The sequence below is a fragment of the Excalfactoria chinensis genome, chromosome 10 (genome assembly GCF_039878825.1).
Source record: "Excalfactoria chinensis isolate bCotChi1 chromosome 10, bCotChi1.hap2, whole genome shotgun sequence".
NCBI lineage: Eukaryota > Metazoa > Chordata > Aves > Galliformes > Phasianidae > Excalfactoria > Excalfactoria chinensis.
Genome location: NC_092834.1, coordinates 77,951 through 97,475, shown reverse-complemented (window position 1 = coordinate 97,475; position 19,525 = coordinate 77,951). Strand labels below are relative to the sequence as shown.

Sequence of the window (19,525 nt, the reverse complement as noted above, 5' to 3'; positions counted from 1 at the left end):
TTTCGTATCATCCATTACACATGGGGAATTTTCAGACAATATTGATTTATTTTTACAACAGTGAAATGGTGAGAATAACCAACTGACCCTCAGAAAGATTTTGGGTAATCTTAGAACGCTGCATAACAAATACTCTGTGTATGTTGTTGGCTTTCCACATTCTGGAGCTCTACTGTTTGTTTATATAGAGCCTGTAAACTGGATTAAGGTGTTTCTGTACTGTTTGTATTGGAGTTTGTGTGGACTTTTAGCATGGGTAGGTCCCAGATCGGTGAACTCCCTCTTTCATAGCTCTATACAGGAGGTTATACCCATTGACTTTTTCCGTGACGGGATCATAAAATGTCTTTGTAAAGACAAAGGAGACTGATTCATTTTTATTTTATCTTCAGATTTCCTCAGAAAATTCAGAGAGAGAGAGAGATGTATATGAAGAACTTCTGACTCAAGCTGAGATTCAGGGAAACATCAATAAAGTGAACAGTAGGTATTGTGCTAAAATAACAGTTCTGCTTAAAAGCATAGTTAAAAATGATATCTGTGCTCTTCCTTGCTTTCGATATCAAGTGGAAAGCTTTTGGAGTACTAACATAAATGGAAGGCAGCTCTTCTGTTGTGTTTTTTGTTTGTTTGAACATGTTACTGGTAAGTATGTAGCTGTAAGCTGTATTTATTTTGACTTCTGCTGCTCTTTAAGAAGATGGGTTGGTTGTCTTTGTTGCTTCTGGAGCTTCATGTGCCCCACCCTCCTATCCCACTGAGTAACGCATGTTATCCTTCAGCCTCTCGTTGAATTACTGCTTTGCAATTGGCTTTGGAAGTCTTCTGTTCAGATTACATGCCTAATTTGACACCCATCAGATCTAAGAGTATTTCCAAGCACTAGGTTATATAAGTGACGGGACTTGTTCATTTAGCATTTCTCTGAAAATTCTGCTTTACTGTTGCTAGCGTGTGCAGCCATATCCAAGATTGACCTAGCTTTGGAACAAGGAGATGCATTAGCACTGTATGAAGCTTTGGCGACACCAGCCCTGGGACTCCGAGGATTGCTACGAGAAAATTGTGACTGGTATTTCAAGCAGTTTTTGAGTGATAGGCAGCAGAAACAGGAGGTATGCAAAAGCCCTGGATCACCATGTGTTTGCTGATTTCCATTTGTATTTATTTTCCATTTTTATTTTTTTATGTGTATGTGGCATTCTTTATTTGCAGAGTTTAGGTAGCATTACAGTGCTTTAAGGAAAGGCTGTTTCCTGCTGTTTATTCCTTTTGTTGAGCTACTTGCAGTGAATGAGCTCGTGTGGTTTCACTCTCCTTGATTTTTTTCTTTTTTTTTTCCCTCAGGCTGGCATTGCAGGTATTCTGCAGAAGGAGGATTTACAGTTGGGAGTGGATGCTGCTAACAGAGCAGCACAACAGTATCAGCAAAGTAAGGAGTGGCAAAAACATGAGTAACAAAGTATCAGTAGGATATGATCAGAAGGATGAGAAAATAGAATATTTGTGTTTATGTGAGGTTACACCAGGGTTATCTTAGACCAATATGGATGTTCTTTAAGTAGTTTGAGGCTACTAAAACACAAAAAATAATTGTGACAGCTGGCTCATGTGTCTTCTATCGAGCTCTTAAAATACTGCTTGGGATAACAGCAAATTAGATGAATGCTGAGCAACATAGAAACTGTGTTCACCGTAATGATTTTTCTAGGCAGTTTGTGTTAGATTTTGTTCTATGTATCTGTGAAGGAAGTCTGGATTGCTCCATGAGGTGTTAAAACTAGTTTGTGTTGACTACTGACAGAAGTCTTACTTGGTTTGAGCTACGGGACTTTTAGCTGTTTTTTTTTTTTTTTTTTTTAAATAAATAAAAGGCTATCTGTTTCTAAGTATCAGATAGTAAATAAAATGTAAATCACAGTGGCTGGATTTTTTTTTTCTTTTCTTTTTTTTAATCAGTTGCTTCTGATCCATGTAAAACCCTCATCTGGAGAAAGTTCCAGGAGCTGTTAGTGTTGAATTCTGTCTGTACAATAGCAATTAATTCAATTTACAAAACATAAAAAGAAAGCTAATATGGATCTGATTACGGGCTGTTTAAATTACAAGAGGGAGATTGTTCACGTCTAGTAACTAGGAGGTTACCTTCAGAATACCTTACTGCTTCCCCATAGTGCTCAGGTTTATTTACTTAATTGTGCTGTTTTAAAATTAGCCAAAGTGCTAACTTTAAAACACTGTAGAGTGTAGAGAACACTGTAGAGTGTCTGGTACTGCCTTAACCACTAATAGATACAGGAAGGAAAAATTGTTATAAATTACCTGTGAAAAACATTGGCAATTTTGAGGCTTCTTATTGGTACAAGTTGGTAAGACAGTCCTCTGATACATCAGATGAAAATGGAAACTGTTAAGAATGAGTCTTATTTTAAAGAAGGCATTGTGTAGTCTGGCTGTTTACAGTAATGCAAGACTAGCTGGGTAAGTACTGATTGGAAAGCCTGTGAGGGAATTACTTTTTTTTTTTTAAGGTTTGGGGACTTATTATGGACTTATTATCGAGTACAGTAAATGTGCTTACATTACTGGGGACCCAAAACTGTCTGCGTTCCTTGTTCTTGTGCTGCCTCTTTGACACACTGCCTCTCTGAACATCTAGGGCTGGCAGCAGTGGCCAGAATTAATGCTGCAATTAGAGTGGGTGATGCTGAGAAGACTATGGCAGAAATGATGAATCCAGAGGCCCAGCTACCAGAGGTTCATGCATTTGCTGCCAGTCTTTATCAGAAGGAGCTGGCTACCTTGCAACAACAAAGCCATGATGTGAGTAATTGTTCTCTTTTATTTCTGTGAATTGATATGGGTCACCATATCTACCTTGTCTGTTTCATTAAATGTGCCTGTCTTGAGTTCTCGTAGAACTGCGTCTGTTCTGATGTGATGCTTATACTTAAGTCTTGAGATATTTGGCACTGTAAGATTCTATTTTAATCTCCTGGTGTTCTAGCAATAGTTTGTGAAGAGCAAATATAATTGATCTGTGTTCTTCATATGCAGGGTAGCCTCACTCATGCAGAATTATCCGTTGCTATAGAGATGCTCTCTTCTGTGGCTGTGATTAATAGAGCTTTGGATTCTGGGGATGTGAGTACAGTATGGAAACAACTAAGCAATCCTGTCACAGGGCTGACAAACATTGAGGATGAGAACTCTCAGAGGTCAGTGTTTTGAAGATTAATGTGTTTTTGATATTATTCACATTTGTGAGAGTTTTTTTTTGTTCGTGGTTTTTTTTTCTCCTTACACTTCAGGTTCTTTCACTGCTTACTGCAGTGCTGATTTATTCTCTCTCTTGGCTTCTGAATCTTGTCTTTGTATTTACCATTTCTTAGTAATCTGATTTATTTATTGTCTCTCGGACCTTTATCAAGGTTTCACAACAAAGCTACATTCTGGTACTAGTAGGTTCTTAATTGTACTAGGCCAGCTCATCCACTGTGTTTTTTGCCTGTAACTGTCATTTGGTGTTTTAGTGCTTTTCTTGATTGTTTTGCACTGGAGCTGGCTGCCTTGCTCATGGACTTTTGCCTTTTTCCTATAACCTCTTTCGTATTTGTCAGTTTTAACCCTTGTGTTACTTCTCCCATTTTGTGTTTAGTTCTCATTGCTGTCTTGTGTGTTCCCTGGCCAGTTTTTCATGATGTGATACTTGGTGGCTTTGATTTTTGTTCTTTGACAGGTATATTGATGATCTGATGAAGCTGAAAGCTCAAATGCATACAGAAGAAAATGAATTTATCACGTGGAATGATATCCAGTCATGCGTGGATCGTGTGAACTTAGCTGTGCATGAAGAACATGAAAGTAAGTTTTGCTTGATTAGTACTAGACTGATCTTAGTTCAAAAGGTGTGCTAAAACTGGGTACATGTAGAAGAATAAGGACTATTCAGAATGACATGAAAACATTTCACTCCATCCTTGAAAGCCACAGTTAAGAAAGCAAATAATCCAGTGTCCCAGTTTCGCAGAAAAAGTGAAATTGTGTGCATTGAAAAAATGGAGTACAGAACAGAAAGAATTCTAATGGTAGTCCTGGTCCACTATCAGCTATAACTTTGAATAATACGTAAAAGGAAAGCATTTTGTGTCTTCATAATGTTCTTGAAGTATATCTCTGTGGCTTGATGTAGATAACAAGTTCCATAGAATCACAGAACATCCCAAGTTGGAAAGGACCCACAAGGATCATAGAGTCCAACTCCTGGCTCCACACAGGACCATCTAAATCTAAAAATCAGACTGTATATCTGAGAGCATTATCCAGATGCCTCTTGAACTGTGGCAAGCTTATTGCTATGACCACTGCCATGGGGGAGGCTGTTCCAGTGCCAGATCACCCTCTTGATAAATCCAACTCAGACCTCCCCTGTCACATCTCCAAGCTGTTCACTTGGGTTCTGTTGTTGGCTGCCAGGGAGAGATGAGTGCCTACCCCTCCACTCCCCCTTGTCAGGAAGCTGTAGACCACCATGAGGTTTCTACTTAGTCTCTTCTCTGGACTAAGGACTTCAGCCACTCTTCATATGACTCCCCTCTAGACCCTACACCATCTTTGTAGTCATCCTCTGGACGCTTTCTAATAGGTTTATGTCCTTTGCATACTGTGGTGCCCCAAACTGTACGCAGTGCTGAAGGTGAGGCCACAGCAATACAGTGTAGGGGGCGACAGTCCCCTTCTCTTGGCCTGCTAGCAATGCTGTGCTTGATGTGCTCCAGAATACTGTTGGTCCTCCTGGCTACCTGGGAGCACTTTTGACTCATGTTCAACTTGTTGTGAACCAAGACCCCCAAATCTCTTTCATCATGGCTGCCCTCCAGCATCTCCTCCCCCAGTCTGTATATGTAGCCAGGGTTGCTGCTTCGCAGGTGCAGAATCTGGCATTTGCTCTTGCTAAATTTCTTGCTATTGGTGATTGTCCATCTCTCTAATTTGTCAGGATCTGTCTGCAAGGCCTCTGCACCCTTGACAGATTCAGTAGCTTCTCCCAATTTAGCGTTGACAGTAAACTTGCTCATAACACCTTCTAGTCCTACATCCAAGTCTTTATGAAAACATTAAAGAAAATTGGCCCTGAAATAGAGCCCTGGGGAACCCCTGGAGTGACTGGCTGCCAGACTGATGTGACCCCTTTTGCTATAGCCCTTTGGGCCTGACCCATCAGCCACTCATTCGCTCACTGTGTTATGTTTTTGTCTAGTCACATGCTGGACGTTTTGTTCAGAATTCTGTGAGGAACAGTGCTGAAAACTGAAATTCAGAAAGACATCAACTGGCTTTTTGAGGTCAAATACATGGGTCATTAAAGTATAGTTAGTTAAATGGGGCCTTAAATGGTGCTTTTTTATAGCAATCATACCATCTTTTTAGCAATCCTGGTTCTTGTGGTGTCCTTAGTGTGTATTTTTCCTTAATCTTTGCTCCATCCAAATAGCAGTTCCTACTAATAAAATGTTCCACTTTGTGGTTCTCCTTCTGCATGTAGAAGAAAAAAGCTGCAATCTTTGGATACATTAACCAACGTTGTATCCACTCTGAGCTCCTTGCTTCTAGAAGATCTTTGTTCTTAACTATCAAACTGTGATTTTAATTGTTGCTTCTTTCAGCGAGGAATTGAATCACATGATCTCTGTAAATTCCAACCAAAATTATTTTGTGATTTCCTGTGAGTTTGGCATGTATGACACAGGCTTTCTTCACATTTAGCTAACTTTAAGCTTACCTATTAATGTTGGGTTTTATTTAGTTGAACTGTAGTCCTTGTTGTATTTGACATACCCACATCTCTTGTAATACAGCTAATAAACATGCATCCAATAAATATTGATCTTTAAAATATGAAGGTACTGTATTTTTGAATGGCGTTCTGTGCAAATCTTTAGCTTTGTGTGAAGGTTTTTTTCTGAAGGAGACAAAATCTTGAAAACCTGTAACTTTACTAGCTTTGGCCATTGAGGTTTTGATAATTTTCTTCTAGTGGATCTGAACTACGTATCGGAGAACTCAGTTCTGTCCATTCATATGGTCTCCCTGGGGGATTTATTTATTTTTTTTCTCCCTCTTTTGCTTTATTTATTACCATATCCAGAAATGTGTGGCTTTTTTTAGGGTGGAGTAGTCGTCTTGCTTTCTTTACCAGTAGAAAATGATTACTATTAGAAATGTTGCTATTCTCAGCTGGCATTTCGTTTAGCACTAATAGCACTTTTCCTCTAAAGCACAGTTTATGATTATGGTGAAGGACTGGATCTTTGTATTTCTTCTTCTATCTTTTTCTCTCTAGGGATTTTGGCAATTGGGCTTATCAACGAGGCACTGGATGAAGGAGACACCAAAAAAACTCTGCAAGCCTTACAGATTCCTGCAGCAAAACTGGAGGGTGTAACCCCAAAAGTAGCTCAGCATTATCAGGACACACTGCTTCGGGCTAAGAGAGAGAAAGCACAGGTGGGTGTAGTTAAAAGCACCTCTCAAAGAGCCTTTGCATCTATGTACTGAGGGCATTCCTGATCTTAAAAGCTGGGAAACAAAGCTGGAAGTGAAGGGGAGTGAATATTCTACATTCTGATCTTACCTGGTCAGCTTGGATCTTTATATGTAGGGGAAGGAGATATGCAGACATAATACGTGAATCTTTGTGAACTACAGAAATAGGATTAAAGCTTAAAGATATTAGCCACTTGAGGTGGATTGCTCTAGCTAATCTTAGGTCCAGAATGGCGTATGTACCTTCTTTTTGGAGGTATAAGGAGTTAGGTTTCGTTTGTTTTTGCAAGAAGACAGTGTTTATTCTAATAGTTTTGCATTTGGAAATTCAGGTCTCCTTCAGTCTCTCATTTTTAGTGTTCTTTGTTAAATGTATCCATAGGTGTAGCTACATAAAGCAAAAATAAAGTTTCAGGAATAGTAAAAAAAACAAACAACAAACAAAAAACCAAACCAACTTGTGATGAATTGGTTCAGGGGGAGGGGAAAATAGAAAACAAAACAGAGGCTACTAGTAAAATGTGTATGGATGCCTGTCACACACTAGGTTACACTGCAGATGCTATGTATTTTTTGCATGGTTGTTGTCTGTTGTGGTAGCTGAGGACTTCTACTTACGTATATGGAGTTGCACAATTGATTTATATGTACAGGTGAAAATGGAGAGAGAAAAAACAATCGCACCTTACTGGTTTAGGAAAGAAGATGAAACTGTGTGGGTGGTGTACATGTTACTGATTTCTTTGAATATGTGAGTGGGCTGCTATTTTATTTCTCCATACTTAGAAAGAGGTAGCAGATGTGCTTCCTTTCAGTGGCCAAAGAGTGTTTAATTTCTTTTTTTGTGATATCTTTTCAGTTGTGGAGCTCATTGTTCTAACTCCAGCATGGATTTTAGCATATAGACTGAGATGGTACTGTGTTCAACACTGGTCGTTTTTTTGTATGTTTGTTTTCTTTGGTTTTTGATTAAGTATAAACCTTCACGATGGTAATGTCTGGAAACCGTATGCACTAGTGATGCAAATTGTTAAGCAGCTTCCTCAGTGGCCCTGAAGGAGTTCCTCAGGAACCCATTTTGAGCTGAAGCATTTCCTCCTACTGAGTCAGAATGAAATAACAGATTCTTCTTAGTGTGCTTCTGCCAGGCTGGACTGGTAACTTCAGCTGGTGTGAAATTACCTTATTTAGGCATATGTTCAATTTAGGGCTCTTCCCTGCTGCATGGCACTAATTTCAGAAATTGTGAGATCATAGTACATACTAAGATTGTGGGTAGAACAGTTGCTGTCCTGAGTCAACTGTTGCTTAATAGCTGGTGACTTCTGTACAACAGACAGAGAGGGATTATAGTTCAGCCCAAGGCAGGGGGTCTGTGCACAATGCATATTTCTCATGTGATGAGCACTGAGAGAAGCGTTGAATCCTGTAGTGTGTTACACTGTGTGTACCTTCTGGAAAACCTGTGATAGTTAATGCATGGGAAAGCATCAGATGGCTTTTGCTAGTCCTTAGGTTGATGATTCTGCTGGTAGAGTTGACAGTCCAAGAGTTTGTTTCTTTAAGTCTCCTGCCCTTCCCCAGACAGGAATTTCTGCATTGCTCAAGCAGTCACAGGATTCCTTGGGTGTTCAGATAAAATTTGTCTGTTAAAGGGATGTAAGTTTCAAACCAAAGCAGTGGGTAATGTGGTGGGTATGTAAGGAAATGTTAATTTTCAGTCTTGCCCTGGAACTCTTAACACTGGAATATAGTGGCTCTTTTGTGCAGAGTGATTGTTAATCCACATCAGAAGTAAATGTTTCCTGTGTTCTGTTTGTACAACAGGAGTTGTTAGAGGGATGGCAATTGCTTCTTAAGATTTCTTTCCATAGTTACCTCCAGGAAGCAACAGTGGGTGGGGAGGAGCTGTGCTTGGCAGCTGCTGGACCATTGTTCATTATGTGTGTTTTGGGCCTTGGTAAACACTTGTCTCTTAGAAAATTTCTGCGTGTTACGTTATTTAATTAAGTTTCTTCAGCCAAAATATAAGACCCCGTGTGACCAGTACTCCGCAGCAAATGGTCTGTTAAAACTGAGGCTTGAAACATGCTTTTACCGTTGTGTATTCATATCTACCCACAGTATATACAGTGCTTTTTGATTTGCTGGTACAGAAATCTTCAAACTTTTGTGGTCGGGGACAAGAGCAACTTGATAGTTACCCATTGGTTTTTAGTCATTGCTCATGTATGTGCATTGCCACTTATTAAGTTTCCCTTAAGAACTCTCTGAAGCCTTGTACTGTGGAAGGACTATTGTTAGACTATGCTTGTGTCCACCTAAGAGGAAAACAGCTTTTCAGGAAAGGACTTAGGGGTGCTGGTATGCAGACAAGAAATTGAATGTGACTCAGCAGTGTGCCTATGCTGCCTAGAAGGCTTCAGTAGAGAGATGATCCTTCTCTTGGCATTGGTAAGGCTGCACCTGTACTGTGTCCAGTTTTGCCCTGCCCCCCTGTAGAGGAAACATGAATGTACTGGAGATAGGCCAACATAGGGCCAGAGCACCTCTCTAGAGAGGAAAGCTGAGAATTATGAGACTCTTTAGTCTAGAGATGAGAAGGCTTGGAGGGAGTCTCTTCAGTGTATATAAAAACCTGAAATGAGGATGCAGTTGAGGACAAGAGGCATTGAGTACAAATTGGGGTTCAGGAATCACTTTACAGTGCAGGTAACTGAGCAGTAGCAGAGGTTGCCCTCAGAGGTACTGGAGTCTCCTCTTTGGAAATGTTCAAACGCCATCTGGATATGGTCTGTCCTGGATGACATGCTCTGGGTGTCCCTTCTTGAGCAAGGGGATTGTACCAGGTGAGCTCAGAGGTCCCCTTTCAATCTTAAACTGTTCTGTGAGATTTTTGTATGTTTGTTTGTGTGTGTGTGTTCCTTAGAAAAGCACATCTTTGCAAATACAGCTTTAGGACTAGCCAGTACAGATTCCTTGGCATTAGGCTGTTTTGATGTTTGTTTGTTAGAGTGATACCATTGTTGAAATTTCTTGTTGGGAGTTCCTTTTCCTGAAAAGAGTTTTGGCCTGGTGATGCTGCAGTTTCTTCTGCTAGTAACAAATGCACGTTATGGCCTTGTGCTGAAATTGATTAGAAAGGTGCCGAAATGCTTCCTGTATCCCATGAAACTGCGATTGCTCAGAACAGTTGTTTTATTTTGCACAACCAATGACACTCTTTTCCTCATGCTGTGAACACTTTTCTCATCATATTCTCTTCAGGACACTCAGGATGAAACAGCTGTGCTTTGGCTTGATGAAATTCAGGATGGGATTCACAGGGCTAACAAGGACACTGAAGAGTCACAGAGATGTAAGTGTTGTGGCAAGTACTGTAATTCATTGTTACTGTCAACCAAATAGTTGTCAGCAAATGAAAGAATGTGAGCAAGAAGTGTAAATGTGCAAAGGAAATTAAAACAAATTTTTGCTTCAGGTGGGTGTATTTTTTTTTTCTTCATTCAACAGTGAATGTCACAGTCTTGAAATTTCAATTTTTTAAAAATATTTTTGGAAGGATGTGTCATTGTTCCAGTTCTGCTTGTATGTTACTTCATTGGCAGGAATACCTATTGAATCTCTGTCAAGTAGTTTGATGTTTGCAGATAATTGTATCTGTCTGTGGTTGGGTAGTCAAGTGTGAGGATGTTCATGTGCACAGTTCTGGCGCACCTTAGCTTTCATTTGTGTTGTTCTGTTGTGTTAATTCCATGAAGTTTTCATACTTCTTTGAAGTAGTTTCAAACTACCTCTTTTTTTTTTTTTTCCCATTAAGTGCAGATGAAAATACATACCAGTGGTAGCTGTTTTTTCTTCTTTAGTGCAGTTGGCAGGTGGACTATGCCAAAGAACATTTGGTCAAAAGCAGGATTAAAGTACATTTCTTTGAGACTGAGTAAGATCTTCAGATACCTATCTGAACATATGTGAACAGATATTTACTCTGTGCTGAAATTGACTGTATCTCGTGTTTGCTGAATCAGTGAGATTCCTGTGGCTGATTTCCTACTGTGTTTGTAGCAGAGTTCTGGTGTAGACCTGGGTTCACTCTTTCCTCATCTTTATGTTGTTTATGAATTATTCTGTGTTCGTGTTGTTGCTGTTATTGCTAGGAATGCTGCAGTCGCTGGAAAGGCTCTTTTTGGGTCAGCTGTGCACTGTGACAGGGCTCTGCCAGAAGAAACTGCTTAACTATAGCTGTTGTCAGAGTGTAGCTGAGTGAGTGGATAAAACATTGTAGAGAAAAATTGTTGATAAATCAGCACCATAGTAGGACTAAATGCAAAAATTATGTTTTCAGACACTGTACCACCATATACAGATGCACACTCTGTACTAAAAAAATCGCTGTACACCAAGTTGTCTTTTTTTAATCAGCATTTCATGTATAGAGTAATGTATTTGTTTATGCTCACATGTTGCCTTGCTCTCTTCTGTTAAGTTTGTTGTGAGTCACTAAGCTCCTGAACTGCCTGAGTAACCTGCCTCCTTGTGCTGTTGAAGTTTCCTTAGGAATTCTGGCCATTAACGAGGCAGTAGATCACGGAGACACTGGCCGTACCCTGAGTGCCTTGCGCTCACCAGATGTGGGGCTGTATGGAGTCACTCCAGAATGTGCAGAGACGTACCAGCGAGAGTTGGCAGAAGTCAAAAGAAGAAAAATGGCAACAGGTGAACCCCAAATTGCTAACTGTTAGTGCAATAAGTTCAAGATCATTGCCATTAGAATGGAAACCAGAGGGGGTAAAAAAAGCCTGTGAGGAGAAGTTTTGTGTTATGCGTGTCTTGTTAGAATCTCACGTTATAGGAAATTGAGGCTGCCTTGTAAACTAAAGTCTGATTAAAGGAAAGGGGGGAAAAAAAGGCAGGGTGGAAATAAAAACTTTACAGTAAAATATTCTCTGCTTGTAGAATGTATTGTGCTTAGGTAGTTCTTGAGGTAGTTCATTGGAGTCTCAGGTATTCCTTCTATTGCTGGGAAGGAATACCTGAGGAAGGAGCCTCTGTACATGAATTTCCTTCTTGTAGTATTGCTATATGAGCAAGACAGACACTTGTTTGCTTTCAACATACTGCCATTTCTGCTTGTAGGAGGCAATGGCAGTGAATGGGTGAAACACTGGGTGAGAGGAGGCTATCATTATTATCATAACCTGAGGACCAAAGAGGGAGGATGGGATGAACCGACTGAATTTGTGCAAAATGACACACAGCTGTCACGGGAGGAGATACAGGTAAAGTACATGCTCTTTTTCCCTTAAGTTGAAGTTGTCACTATTTCAGGCCTTACCGCAGCTTTCAGAGGTAGTGTTTTATCACAGTGACAGTGTTAACAAGCTTTGTAGCTTATTTCACTGTTCACTGTCTACTTCTGCATATCAAAACCTCTTTGTCCTATTGTAGAAAATTTGTTCTGGTGATAAAGGTGTACACGACTGTGGTGTTGCTGTTTACTGAAAAGCAACTTGTAAGTTTCTCTTGAACACAGTACAGAAGCTGCTGTGTAACTTCTCATTTTTGCATCTCCATTTTCTCTTCCTGGCTCTTCCTTCTACTGTAAAACTAATGCAGAGCACTATATCTGGAGTCACAGCAGCATACAACCGAGAGCAGTTGTGGCTGGCCAATGAGAATCTGATTGTGAAGCTTCAGGCTTGTTGTAGAGGCTATCTTGTTCGTCAGGAATTCAACTCCAGAATGAGTTTTTTGAAGAAACAAGTTCCAGCCATCACTTGCATCCAGGTATGCAATCCCTTAATTCTGTTTGGAATATGTACTTGTCAGTTGCTCTCTATACACATGCTTATTGACTGGTTTTGATCAACTCAGTTGCCACACACAATTATCTTCTCTTCATTTTGCAAGTTATTGAAAGGCATTTCCTTCTCCCTAAGAATCGCTGTATATAAATTATTTCTCTCTGTGGTATATGAGCAATAAACTCTCCTCAAGCAGAACTGTGGAGAGAAAAAGCACGTTTGAAGGATCTGTACCTATTGTTTCATTGTCTGTTTCAGTGATTTGGAAATATGATGTACTTTATATTGTCCTATGTCTTTGTGTTAGTAATTTATCATCACATGGTATTATCACTGCAATTTCTCATGAACTGAGGAGAGGCAGCATGGCTTCCAGCATAACTGAGTAAGAATCCCTTCCTCTTCCCATTTGTCCGGGGATTTGGAGAACTGAAGACAGAATTGAGAATTGTGAAATGGCTGATGTGATTATTCAGCATAATGTTGAGTACATTTGCAGGAGAGTGATGGAAAAACGTTTCTCCAGAGTTGTAACTGAAATGTTTGCAAATGAAATATATGCTTTACATTTCTACTGCTTTATTTGACCTGTCTATTTGTGTTTGTACCTGCCTGGGTAGCACATGCTCTGCCTGTAACAAAGAAAAGAATCCCATAGCCACTCAAGAAAATAGCACTCTCTCTCTCATTAAATGTAGCCCAGTCTCTTGTCTAGTTTCTGTTCCAAGAATCTGTAGTAGAATTCACTCTGAAGGCTTATATTACATCTCTCTTCCTTCTAGCAACTGATTCTGCCACGTGACTCATGTGGAAGAATTTCTGTGAATTTGCTTTAGTTATACATTTGTTCTCCAGCTGTGTTTCTGAAAACCCACGCTCTTCAATGGGGGGTGGTGCGAAGTCTGTCACAATGACAGCTGATGGAAGAAATAGTTAATGCTTCACTGCGTATCTCTTACTGCATATATCTTGTAAGATGAGCGTGTCTGTTATATTTTATTTAGCCAAAGGGAAGTGGAAGCTGAGCTGCAGAAAGAAGCATAAAATAATAAGTACTTCTCTTCAGTTTGAGAATTAAGTGCACCTTTTGTGTGTGTTTTCAGTCCCAGTGGCGTGGCTATAAACAGAGGAAGGCATATCAAATCCGCTTGGATTACCTACGAGCACACAAGGACCAAGTAGTGAAGGTAGCAGAGACTCTCTGATTTTTATTTTTTATTTTTGTTAACATTTTGGGTAGCAATATTTGTGGAAAAGTATTTTATCTGACCTGCTTTGGGATTCTTTCCTATAGATTCAGTCAATGACCAGGATGTATCAAGCCAGAAGGCGTTACAGAGATCGCCTGCAATATTTCAGAGACCATGTAAGAGACTGTGTATCTGACTTCTTTATTTTTTTACTCTTCCCTTAACAAGTGGTTTAAGTGGCTGGCTTTATTTTATTTATTTATTTAGATAAATGACATCATAAAAATCCAAGCTTTTATCCGAGCAAACAAAGCGCGAGAAGACTACAAAACCCTCAGTAAGTATGACCAAAAGAATAAAAATAATATGCTTTGAATCTCTGTTTGCAAGAGAATACTGTTAGTGTGATCTGTAACATCGAGACCAGTTATGAAGATCAATTAGGGTGAAGTGATGCAAAGGGTAAATAGGTAGGTAATTGCTCTGTCGGAATGAAAAATTCCCTCTGGCTGAGGGAATGGAGTGCACTGCCAGGAAGTTTGCTGATGACTCCAGACTGGGAAGAGTCTTCATGCCAGAAGGCTGTGCTGCCTTCCAGCAAGACCTAGTCAGGCTGGTAGGGAGAAACTGAATGAAAAAGAATAAGGACAAGTGTAGTCTTGCATCTGGGCAAGAGCAACACCAGCTACCAGTATAGGCTGGGGACTGACCTGTTGGAGAGCAGCATAGGAGAAAGGGATCGGGGGATCCTGGTTGGCAGTAGGAGGATCATGAGCCAGCACTGTGCCCTCATGGCCAAGAAGGCATTCCAGGGTGTATGAGGAGTGTGGGTAATAGGTCGAGAGAGGTTCTCCTTCCCCTGTACTCTCCACTGATGAAACTGCATCTTGAATATTGTGTCCAGTTTTGGGCCCCTCCATTCAAGAAGGACAAGGAACTGCTTGAGAGAGTCCAGTGCAGAGCCACAAAGATGATGGAGTGGAGCATGTTCCTGATGAGGAAAGGCTGAGGGAGCTGGGTCTCTTTAGCTTGGAGGAGACTGAGGGGTGACCTTGTTAATGTTTATAAATATGTGAAGGGTGAGTGTCAGGAGGATGAAGGCAGGCTCTTCTCAGTGACATCCAATGATAGTACTAGGGGCAGTGGGTGCAAGCTGGAACATAGGAGGTTCCACATAAATAAGAGAAAAGACTTCTTCACAGTAAGAGTAACAGAACACTGGAACAGGCTGCTCAGAGAGGTTGTGGGCTCTCCTTTTCTGGAGACATTTAGCATCCACCTGGACATGTTACTGTGTGACCTAATCTAGGTGTTAGTGCTCCAGCAGGGGACTAGATGATCTTTCGAGGTCCCTTCCAATCCCTGACGTTCTGTGGTTCTGTGAAAACTTGTTTCATGATAGTACTTTTGTTGCTGAGAAATAGAAGTGCAGGTTTAGGGGTAAGTTCAGCAATGTGGACTCTAAGCTGATACTTACTTCATTCTATATGCTTCAGTATATTATTCATGACTTCTGTCATGATTTATTCCATACAAGAAGTTTCAGATACTGTCAGAAGTTATTCAGGCACATTGGTGTTAATTTTATCCTGGACTGGCTGCTGCTTGACATGCTGTCTACGCATAGATAACACATGCTTTAATTTATGTTTCCTGTCCTCCGTTTTGTCACTTGTTTTTAGTTAATGCTGAAAACCCACCTATGGCTGTGGTTCGGAAATTTGTCCACTTGCTCGATCAGAGTGACCAAGATTTTCAGGAGGAGCTTGAGCTAATGAAACTGCGTGAGGAAGTTGTAACCTTGATCCGATCTAATCAACAGCTTGAAAATGACCTCAATCTCATGGACATCAAGATTGGACTGCTAGTGAAAAACAAAATTACGCTGCAGGTAGGGAATGCACTGCTGGGAGACCAACAGAGTGAACTGAGGCCAATGGTTGTTAGTTAGCATGAGGAGCTCTTGACCTTGAGATCTCAGTTACTCAGATTCAGTGGAAAATATTCCCCCAGACTTTCCTTCCAGTAAGTTCTTAACTCTGTTCTACTTACTAGTATGTATCCCTAGAAAGATGACTGCAGAAGAAACATCAGGACTTCAAGCATTTTAAAAACAAAACACCAGAAAAGAACCTACTCCAGACCAAGTGAAAGCAATAGGTTGTATGCTTGAAGGCTTCGAGAAGTGTTTTGTTGTTCACTTGTGGTTACATTGGTCACAAACTTGCACACCTTAATTTCTCACATTTTTCATGCTGTAACAGAGGGGGAGGTGATTTCAGAGCAGGAAATGTACTCAGGCTGCTTGGTGTTTGTTGGCTGATGGAAGCCCCCTCTGTCACTTGGCTGACGATTCATTTCTCAAAACCACAACAGCATCGATGATGCAGCAGTGCCTTTTTTCATTCAAGCTGAAGTTCTTGTGAACTGAAACTTGTGAGGGGTCTGGAGCACAAGTCTTATGAGGAATGGCTCAGGGAGCTGGGATTGTTCAGCCTGGAGAAGAGGAGGCTCAAGGGAGACCTCATTGCACTCTACAACTTCCTGAAGGGAGGTTGTGATGAGGAGGGGCTTGGCCTCTTCTCCCAGGCAACAAACAGGACCCAAGGAAATGGCTGCAGGTTGTATCAGATGAGTTTTAGAGTAGACTTAAGAAGGAACTTTTTTTCTCAGGGCGTGGTCAGGCACTGGAATGGCCTGCCCAGGGAGGTGGTGGAGTTGCCATCCCTGGCAGTGTTCAAGAGGTGTCTTGATAAGGAGCCAGGAGTTATGGTTTAATGGTTTTCTGTAGGTATGGTAAAGGGAGGACGATTGTACTAGATGATCTTGTAGGACCCTTCCAACCTTGTGATTCTGTGATTCTGGTCACCTTTTCCTTTTGTTCTGGATAGCGTGGCGCTAGGCTTGACCTGGCGTGATATCTGAACTGGGGCAGTAAAGTTCAGTTCCGAAGGTGGCTCCAACTCTTGGGCTGATGATGGCAGCAAAACGTGCCATTGTTCTAAGAGTATGGGATGGCAGTGAGGCAGCAAAATAGAAATCGTGGGTTGGGGCTTTAAGCCCAGTTTAGAAAGAAAGGCATTTTCAAGCATTTTCAGGATGCTACCAGCTCTGATAGTATTCCCTGCAGTTTGTCCTTCTAGGTTCTCAACAAATTCAGGAACGTGGGGACAAAACGGAGAAATTGCTGCTATAACGGATAATGTTTCACTTTGTTAGCTCCTGACATGACTTTGCCATGTACAAGAAAGTGGTCTCTTGTGTGCAGCTTCTTCCAATATTGCATGTTATTTAAATGTGGAATCTGTTCCTCTCTGTTTTTGGAAGGATGTTGTTTCTCACAGCAAAAAGCTTACAAAGAAGAACAAGGAACAGCTCTCTGACATGATGATGCTGAACAAGCAAAAGGGAGGTTTGAAAGCTTTGAGCAAGGAGAAGAGGGAAAAGCTGGAAGCCTATCAGCATCTTTTCTACTTACTTCAGGTATACAGCTTTTCATGCACTCTTCATGTCAAAGATGCTTTCATGTATTGGAACAGTCTTTACTTAAGCACTGTTGTGTTGAGGTGTTGTCTTTCTTTGTGGAGTCAGTCTTTGTGGACTCATCTCTAAGCAATTTTTCTTCTTGTTTTAGACTAACCCAACATACTTGGCCAAGCTGATTTTTCAGATGCCTCAGAACAAATCCACAAAGTTCATGGATTCGGTCATCTTCACGCTTTATAACTATGCATCAAATCAAAGAGAGGAATATCTATTGTTGCGGCTTTTCCAAACAGCGTTGCAGGAAGAGATCAAGTATGTTGTAGCATAGGATACAACCTTGCTGTTGCCTCAGTCTGGACAGTTTCTAGAATTGCAGCCATTCTCATGTGATGTCCCATGCTAATTTGCAGATAAAATGTAACTGTCCCTGCATTCCACTCATCCTGTTTCACATTAGTCCTTTCTGTAACCTGGACAGGAGGAATTAACTTTGTTCTTGAGGAATTAAGCTGTTTTTCTGTAGCCCATACTTTGTCACTCAGGGAAGCACTATTTTTGATCTAATGCAACACCTTTCTAAAGTTCAGTTCAATCTAAATTCTCTGCTGTCTAGTAGCAAGGACTTCCAACAGACTGCAAGCTCGGGCTTTACAGGCCAGAGGTGGAGCTAAAAGGGAGGGCACTGGATTTTCAAAAATGGATGAGGAAGCTGAAATTCAGATACTGTATGGTTTGGCTTTTTTACTGGTTGTCAGACTTAAGGATTCTGGCTGTTTGTAGGCATATTTTAGTTGATTGGCCCTTAGGAACTTTGTGTTTATGACTTCAGTTCTGTGTGATTCAGAGCTGCACAACTTTGAAGACCAAATACATATAATGGAGGAGAATGCTTTTTTTTTTTTTTAAATGCTTTTTAAGTACGAGGATGGTAGATGTTCTCAAGCAGATAATGTCCAAAAGATTTATTTACTTACTCTTTTTTTTTTTTTCTTGGAGAAGTAGTTCAGGACAATATATGTATATGCTTTATTCTCTGCTGCTGGATTTCCCATAGCTGTATACTATGAATAGCTTTTGTTGTTGATTGTGTACTTGCTTATTTTAAATACTGAAAACAGTTCTGCCTATGTAGAACTCCTTTTGTTTCTTTTGTATTTTTGAGTTGTACTCTTGAACAGAATGTACAGCTGGGTCTACATTCACTGTCATAGCTGGGTCTACATTCACTGTCATAGCAGTGTCTACAGGCAACTTGTGCTGGATTTCCCAAATGGACACCACAGTGTTCATTGCCTCCTTGAGGAATGTTCCCATACTCTCATACAGCGTTTGTTGTATGGTACTGCTGTATTGAGATCTTATTACCAATCCATTATCTGTTCCCTCGAGGGTAATGCTGAGAAGCAACCTTGTGATTCTATGATTCTGTGCCTAATAATGACTTTTGCGTAACTCAGACTTTATATTAATTCTTCCTTCAGATCAAAAGTAGACCAAATCCATGAAATTGTGACTGGGAATCCTACTGTCATAAAAATGGTTGTAAGTTTCAATCGTGGTGCCCGTGGTCAGAACGCCCTGAGGCAGATCTTGGCTCCAGTTGTGAAGGAAATAATTGATGACAAGTCACTCAATATCAAAACTGATCCAGTGGATATTTACAAGTCCTGGGTTAACCAGATGGAATCTCAGACGGGTGAGGCCAGGTACGGAAGCTGATACTAATATATTTTTCTCTAAAAGTTGCTTTGCGTTGTTCTGTTAATCATTCCAAACCATCCTTGGATTCATTGCATGCATCTGTCCAATTGATACGAGTTTTGTTTTTTTTTTCCCAAGATGGCTTTCTTCTGAAAGGTCTAAAGATAATCTTCTAACAGTGGTGCTGGGAATCTTAGAAGGAAATGTCATTAGGAGATGGGCAAAAAAAAAAAACAACAAAAGAATTTCCTCCGCGTTGAATCAGTAATTAGCTATGAGTTGACATCTGCTAGCTTAGAAGACATGTGGAGAGAAAGTACCCAGGGATCAGTTCCATGTCAAACTTTGTTCAGTCTTTTCACATTTTGTATGTAGCTACTACAGACATAGGTTTAATTTGCAAGAGAACAAAACCTGTTTAACTGGAGAATAAGTATAACATTGCAGTTTCTTTTGGTTCTTATATCATCCTAACCTTAATACTTCTACCCTCTCTTTATTCCAGATAACCAAGTCTTCCGTTTCTCTTCTAGGAAGGAGTCATGTTTTCTCTGGTTTTCCTTTTATCAGTGGTGTTACCGACAGAAGCGTTTCCTATTGCCCTTAATATCCCTGATTCAATTAGATCAGGGCTTTGCCTTTCCTAACACTATACCTGGCTTCTCAGATAATTTCTCTATATTCTTCCCAAGCTTGCTGTCCTTGTGCCTGCCCTCCGTAGTCTTTCTTGTTGTCTTTGAGTTTGTCCAGGAGGCTTGCAGTCCTCCTAGCATTTTTGCCTGACTTCCTCTTTGTTGA

General features: G+C 40.5%; 1 protein-coding gene across 3 annotated transcripts in view; it reads left to right on the top strand.

Annotated features, from left to right (window-relative positions):
- IQGAP1 (IQ motif containing GTPase activating protein 1) overlaps window positions 1-19,525 on the top strand; it is a 45,631-nt gene that overhangs the window by 10,642 nt on the left and 15,464 nt on the right. For all 3 annotated transcript variants that reach the window (XM_072345134.1, XM_072345135.1, XM_072345133.1), the window contains 18 exons: window positions 393-483; window positions 952-1,115; window positions 1,348-1,432; window positions 2,660-2,823; window positions 3,058-3,218; window positions 3,740-3,864; window positions 6,344-6,507; window positions 9,814-9,904; window positions 11,095-11,262; window positions 11,683-11,825; window positions 12,163-12,333; window positions 13,454-13,537; window positions 13,645-13,716; window positions 13,808-13,877; window positions 15,223-15,431; window positions 16,868-17,023; window positions 17,175-17,338; window positions 18,508-18,732. In XM_072345134.1, coding sequence (XP_072201235.1) covers window positions 393-483; window positions 952-1,115; window positions 1,348-1,432; window positions 2,660-2,823; window positions 3,058-3,218; window positions 3,740-3,864; window positions 6,344-6,507; window positions 9,814-9,904; window positions 11,095-11,262; window positions 11,683-11,825; window positions 12,163-12,333; window positions 13,454-13,537; window positions 13,645-13,716; window positions 13,808-13,877; window positions 15,223-15,431; window positions 16,868-17,023; window positions 17,175-17,338; window positions 18,508-18,732 — 2,507 coding nt within the window. The remainder of the gene's footprint in view (window positions 1-392; window positions 484-951; window positions 1,116-1,347; window positions 1,433-2,659; window positions 2,824-3,057; window positions 3,219-3,739; window positions 3,865-6,343; window positions 6,508-9,813; window positions 9,905-11,094; window positions 11,263-11,682; window positions 11,826-12,162; window positions 12,334-13,453; window positions 13,538-13,644; window positions 13,717-13,807; window positions 13,878-15,222; window positions 15,432-16,867; window positions 17,024-17,174; window positions 17,339-18,507; window positions 18,733-19,525) is intronic.